This window comes from Sinocyclocheilus rhinocerous, unplaced genomic scaffold (assembly GCF_001515625.1).
Source record: "Sinocyclocheilus rhinocerous isolate Xijiao unplaced genomic scaffold, SAMN03320098_v1.1 scaffold271, whole genome shotgun sequence".
In the NCBI taxonomy this organism is placed as follows: Eukaryota; Metazoa; Chordata; class Actinopteri; order Cypriniformes; family Cyprinidae; genus Sinocyclocheilus; species Sinocyclocheilus rhinocerous.
In genome coordinates, this window is record NW_015657574.1 from 1,856,242 (window position 1) to 1,863,461 (window position 7,220).

The window sequence follows — 7,220 nt, forward strand, 5'->3', positions numbered from 1 at the left end:
AAATTATACTTTTTCTTATTGATGTCACACTGAAGCTGTGTGATTTTCATAGTAGTGTACCCTTTAAGCTCACCTTACAATAATATGAAATCTTTAAAAATCACAGCAGGGTAAAACCACAGACCAGCAATAAACTGTCAATTTATAATATTATGGATTTAAAAGTACAAGCCAGTAATTCCTGTGAAGTTATATATTAGCGTAGCACACAATACAGCTAGACAGCTAACTGTGTTCTGTAGCATCTGTGCTATGTTGCTAAAACTATCTTTTGGATCTAACTGTAATTATTTTCCACATCCAAGTTCCAGGTTATAATATGCAAAAGTCTAAACATTAATCTCTTAATTTTACAGTAAGTAGTGAAACTTACCCAAAATAAAAGCTTAAACATATAGAAAATGCACATTTAAAGGGCTCCTCTTTTGGTGAAAGTTTTCAGACAGCTTTCAAAATGGCTGCCAGACGGTGTGAACACATGGAGAACCATATCTCAGTGTGCAATGATCTTATTGACTTGAAATTACAGGAAGTATGTAGTAACAAACACATCAATTGGTTAAGACATCAAGTATGATAATTTTTTCTTTTTATAATTTGAGCTCAAATATGGAAGTGTGCTTAATGGGTACATGAGCTTAATAGGTACTTTACCCTACATTTTAAAATAGAATAGAAAGATTCTATAACTAGAAAGCAGTTATTTTAATATTTCATAATATTACTATTACTAAAAATTTACCAACCCCTAAACATTTTAACGGTAGTGTACATTAGTTCTTCTGTTAAATTTAGAGTATGTTTTGAACTAGTAATTTAACAGTTGTTTTAAGATTTTAGGTATTTTAATATTAGGTCTTATTGGAAATTAGATACATGCAAAAGTTTAGTAAGTGATTCTACTGTTCCCTGCTAAAATCATGTTAAAACAGATATTGTTTACATCTTCTGTCTATACTACTGAAACGGAGTATTTTAAGTTTTATGGATCAGTCCCGTTTAACTCCATTATAAGTAGGGCTGAACGATTAATTGCATTTGCGATAATATCGCGATATGAAAAAACACGATTTTTCAATCGCAGAGACTGCGATTACGAGACAAGTCAAAATGAATTTTTCAGGTATTGTGCCACAAAAGCTGTTGATTGAGCTTAACTTTTATTGAACCTGTAATATTCCTTTAAGGCACTGTTGCGATGTCTGAAGCTCTTTTTATGGTGTGCTAAGTTGTTTTGTGTAATGTTTTAGTGTGTATGAATGTCTTTTTATAAGCATTGCAGTGCTGCTGCGTTTCTCACCACAGGGCCCGATTTAATCCGAGTCCACAAACACCCACCATATGGGGCACACCCAGCCGAAGTGATGATGGCAGGCTTTTTCAGGGGGAGGATCCACATAGAAACCCCTGTCATCTGAGATAGTAAAGCTGAAGAACAACTGAATCTCTTCTCTCCGAGTAGCATTTAGGCATAGGCCGAGATGAAGCAAAATCACAGTGTTTCAAAGGCAACGCTTGACTGTTTCAGACATTAAGAGCCTGTTAAGACAGCCCGTCTGAAACAGGTGCTCCTGTTAAATGCTGACCTTTCTTTATCAAGCTGATTCTGATCCTTCTAAACCAGAGAGGAAAAACATTGATCAAGGATCAATTTCCCGATTCCACTGAAGTCGATGTAAGAATGGGAATGAAGCTGGGTCAGAGGCAGCTACAAGGAAAACCACCTCTTGCAATTGAACGAGTATAGAGGCTGATTTATGTGACCTAGTTTGAGGTTTGCAGACGCACAGGGCACACATTTCTTGATGTTTTTTACTCTGCGGTCTCTTTTCTTTCGATTTGTAATCCAAATAAAAGAAACGTTGGCTTTCTGAAGCTTTAAATGTCGTTTTGGGTGGAAGCAAACCTAGACGGTTTGAAAACCTTGAGGTGCATTATTGATACTTTCCCCTGCAGCAACGGTGCAGAGGCTCCCTATTGATTTGCCTAATGTGGCAAAACTGCTCCACTCTCCTGCTTGCTTACATAACTGCTGTCTGTTTCAGCGCCTGCTCTGGAGCTGTGCAGCATTAAATAACCGTTCATTTATTCCCTCTCCATTCCTGTCACTCATGTTGAGAGACAGTTGTTGCATCGGACACCGTGATTATAATTTTTCACTGCCGAGTGTTTATAATGAGCCTGCTGTCCCTCAATGTAGGCCTTATCTTTGACTAACGTTTTTAGTACTTTAAAGCAACTTTATTAAACACTGCACAATGCACCGCTACTTCACCTGATGGAGGGTTTGGCTGCACTGAGTGAATACAAATTCAGCAATGCTTGTCAAGTTCACGGTGGCCGTGAATTCGCAGTAATTGTAATTGTAAATTTGATGTGTTCTCCAGTGGCAGAGTCTGCCTGTTTACACTTTGCTGGAATGATGAAATATGTGATAAACGGTTGCTTAGCTTTGCACCTCATTCTCTAAAGATTTTCTTTTAGAGCTTGTCATTTCCTTTTTTTTTTTTTTTAGTTAAGGTTGTGACATTTACCCCCGGTTTCACAGACAAGGCTTAAGCCTAGTCCCAGACTAAAATGTAAGTCTGAACTGTTTCAACTGAAAGAAACTTGCACTGACTGATCTTAAAATATATCAGTGCCTTTGTTTTGTCTCAAGATGCACACCAGTAATGTTTTTTTCCTAAGGCATGTTTATGAAAATTACTTAAATGCCCTAATTGAACTATGACCTAATCCTGGCTTAGTCTAAGCCCTGTCTTTGAAACCAGGTCTTAGATTCCTGTTTTAGGGTTCTCCACTTACAGTACCAGTGAAATAAGCTGTTGGACAGATCAACACATCAAAAACATTTTTTTCAAGAGCTAGTAAGTCTTTATTATTTAAGGCCTTTGGGATGTCAGAAACCACCCACATATAGGGTAAAATATATGTTAAGTATATATAAAATTTCCTTTTTAATAACATTCATATTGAACCTCTGGTGTACTTTAGTTAGGCTCTTAATTACCTTTTTTCACGCTGTTGTTTTGTGAACCCTAATTTTACTGTTATGTTTTCTAGTTTAATGATATTAGCAATTAATAATAATAATAATTATTATTATTTATTATTATATTTTTATTAAAAACAACTATAGCATTGATGATGATGATGATGATTGTTGTTTTTATTATTATTAGCATCTAATTATAGCCACTATTATATAATAATACTTTTAATAATAATAATAGCATTGCTGTTGTTGTTGTTATTAGTACTATAATTATTATTAAAACCTAACACAGTTGAATTGGGGCAAATATTAAAACACTGATTGTTGTAATATTAATTATAATAGTCTTCTGTCATTGTATGTCATTAACTTTGTATAGTATTGTGAAAAAGACACAAATATTTGAAACTAGGCATTTGAAATTGTCAAAATAAAGTGAACTTGCAGAGCTCTTCTTTCTTGTGTTATAAATAATCCACACTGTGGACATTAAGCTGAAACCGGTGCAACGGCATTTCTTGTCAGTGTCAATCCGAGATGTTGTTCAAGTCTCCTGCCACAGTGGCTGGCAGATAAGCAAAATTACCTGCCACTTTGCAAAACCTACCACATTGGGTGGTGGCAGGTTTTAATTTCTTACCCTGCACATCTGCAAAATTGGAATTATTTCATGGACAAAGATCAGAAGTTAAATGATAGCCCTTTTTTCTTTTCTTTTTTTTTTTTAAGTAGTAATGCCACAGCGCTTTGATGTTGAAGATCCAACAAAAGAGACTGATGTTTAGAGGTCGACCGATAGTGGATTTTGCCGATACCGATGGCTAGTAGGGTTGTCAAAATGACTGAAAAACTAAATTCGAATTTAAAAGGCATAATTTCAGTTAGGGGAAAAAAAGCTTTTGGCTTCTCTCCTGAAGCCACAAGAGGGCGCAACGAGCAAAATATTATGCACGTTTCTTCAAAGCGTAATAAAATAACACGACTATCTTTGAAAAAAAAGTGCATAATGTTAAAAAAAAAAGTTTATAAACAATATATAATTAATAAAGTTGCTTAAACAATTAGAAGAAAAAAAACAGCACCATGCATGTATGTATAGTTTAATACAAAGGACCGAAAACCAATCACAAAGAGTAGGCTACTTTCTTCATTTAAAAACATGAGATACAGTGGGATAAGGGGAAAACCGCCATAAAGTCTTGAGACATGTTTTTTTAAAAGTTGAACTTATATTAATTTTACATGGCTTTCTAAACATGCCGCTCTCTTGTGTGAGACGCGAGTGTAATGCTGATAGATGCCCCGCTAGAAAATGTGAAAAATGTGTTCTGTGTGAACGGCTTGGTTTCAGTTTCGCCGTAAACAACATCTTCTCCACACTGATGCTCTGTGTTTGATTAGGGTTGGAGCTGAACTCAGCAGGACTGCGGCTCTCTAGGACCGAACTTGCCTACCCCTGGTCTAGGAGAACTCACCGGTATCACACACACTGCGGATGCGTCGCGTTCAACCCAAGCAGCGGTCTAAAACAGTTTATTAATGAGACAGTTTAAGAAAACAGTCTTGATCGCTCTGACCTCTGGGGATTTCACAAACAACTCCGGCCAGTGTTGAGGGATCTGTGCTTTAGCGCACACGCAGTGGACGTCTAATTGAGGTTTAGCTGTGTATGTTAAGCTAAACATGGCTTTTTCCAGTGTCCTTAGGCTTTGGCTCAGCCTGGAAAATTCTTATTTTTTTCAGTCCACTCTCAATGTCACAAGTGGGGGATGTAAAGCGTTTACATCTCCCCAAAATGTTATGGGCTCCCCGTTTGTGGAGTTCCCAGCAGCGCAAGGTTGGAATGTAATGTGAAACATAAATATCTGGATGGAGCAATAGCTCTTCATCTGGTTATAGCAAAACCCAATCTTCCACCTCCTCAAGAAAACACATATTTGGCAAAGAACTAAAAGCATTCAGTTTGTTGCCAGGTCAGTTCAAAGGAAGATGTCTGGTTTTTTAGAAATTATACATTGCGCCTATGGCGTGAACTTGCAGCCTTGAGCGCTGAAGGCCAAAGCAAGGTCACAGGCCAAAGTTAGGAGATTACAGAGAACTAAAAAGAGATGTGAAGTACTGTAGACATTGTTTAGCTTGAGTAAACAAGCCAGTTGTGCCTCTGTGTCAGATTGCATTAGCATGACATCATTGGGAGGGTTTGAAGAAGTCAGAATCCTCCAGCAGTATTGTAATGGTCTTCAAGAGCAGAAGTAAACATCAAAGCTCTGCTTATGTAGTCTGTTTGGTTTGCTCATATTGTTCATTTCGTTTGCCTTACTTTCAGATTAGAACAAAAACAATTCGGTGCCATTTTACACACTTGACTTGATTGCTTTTCCTTAAAAAAAAAATCAAGATTTTTTTTTTTTGAAATTAAATTATATTAATTTATATTAGATTATAATTATAAATCGTTTTTGATTATTTTAGATAATTATAATTCATTAAAATAATTGTAGTATTAATAATTATATCATAGATGTTGCAATAATAAAAATTATATTATATTATGTTATGTTATATTATATTATATTATATTATATTATATTTGTCCAGATTCCATGACTGTCTTGTTGACTTTAATGTATTCTCTACCCCCACCTCTCTCTCCTTCCCAGGAATGACGGACATCGCTGCAGTGTCGCCACATTCATATAGGTCTGATTGAGCGCAGCCGTGAGCTACTCAGTGTGTCGACGCTCAGACGGAATGATCCAGCAGGGTGACTAAGAGGAGGAAGAAGGGGGGAGAGGATGGGTGTGAATGCCTCCAGCTACCCTCACTCGTGCTCCCCTCGATTCGGGGGTAACCCACAGACCCAGCAGACCTTCATAGGTAAACTCACATTTCAATGCTATTATAGAGACATTTGTTGTTCCTAGTTTAGCAACTATTGTGATCGATTACAATAGAAAGGTTAGAAATAGAAAAAAATATTACATATTTTTGGGGTTTCAGATGGCATATATCAGACCCAAATTCTCTGGATCACATTGCAATATGATGATGTTTTTTTTCTATTACAAGAAAAGGAAATCTTTCTCAAAGACAGAAGTTCATCTTTGACTAGAATATAAAATAATTCTACATTGTTTATTGTTTACAAAAAACAAAGAACAATGTTCATGTTCAAAGGCAGTTCAACAGCGCAGAGAAATAGAATCTCATTAAATTATTGACTTCACCAGCTGGGACAGTCTTCATATTCTTTCACTGTAACATCTTGTCTGTATTCATTTATTTAAAGGCTTGGAAATTGTATCACAACTGTCAGCAGTTGCTTTGTAATTTTTGTTCTTTCAGTATCCCACAGAGTCTGGCTTTAACGGCATATTCTGATGTGAATATTTTCATGACTTTGCTGTCTTTGAGATCAGTAAAGTAGTGGTGCTTTCAAAATGCTAAGCCATGCATGACAGTGGGCCTACAATGAGAAATGGAACATTGGATTGAGACATAAAGTGTCGTCAGGGAGATATTAGCCATGCTGGGGAGGACATTAGATGACTTCATAGTTTCCTTTTTTGGCAGGTGAAAATTTAGAGATTTAGAGGGGGGAAAAGTTAAAAGTGCACATTAAGTGGTTTGGGGATACATACTTTCCTTTTTGAAGTTGGAATTGTTTATACAATGTTATGTCTAGGGCTGTGCAAAAAAATCGAATGCGATTTTCATGTGCATCTCGTCAGTAAAGCCGCTCCTGTGATTAGTAGTAAATCTCCAGCACGTGCTTTCAGATGGAGCGGCATTTACTACACAGAGCCGTAGTTCACTGACAAGCTACACATAATCGCGTTCAAAATCGGCAATGAATCTATTTTGTGTAGCTTGTCAGTCTGAAAGCACGTGCTGGAGATTTACTACTAATCACAGGAGCGGCTTTACTGACGAGATGCGCATGAAAATCACAATTGATTATTTGCACAGCCCTAGTTATAGCCTTAAGATTAATTAGTGCAGAAAAATTTAAAGCCACAGCAGGACTGTCCTTTGTCTCCGAACAACACACAGCGGTGTTTCCTTACTGAATGAATCCATGTTTTTGAACGAATCGAGTGAGTCAATGATTCAGTGGCCCATTCATAAGGACAGTCATTTGCCTCGTTTCTGAATGAATCAGCCGTTTGAATCGGTTGAATGAATGAATAAATGACTCACTCATTAAAACAGACATTTGCCGCCA

General features: G+C 36.8%; 1 protein-coding gene across 1 annotated transcript in view; it reads left to right on the forward strand.

Moving 5' to 3' along the window:
- Positions 1-7,220, forward strand: part of LOC107721332 (BTB/POZ domain-containing protein 7-like) — a 52,232-nt gene that overhangs the window by 16,350 nt on the left and 28,662 nt on the right. The window contains exon 2 of the mRNA XM_016529283.1: positions 5,656-5,872. Coding sequence (XP_016384769.1) covers positions 5,791-5,872 — 82 coding nt within the window. The 5' untranslated portion in view covers positions 5,656-5,790. The remainder of the gene's footprint in view (positions 1-5,655; positions 5,873-7,220) is intronic.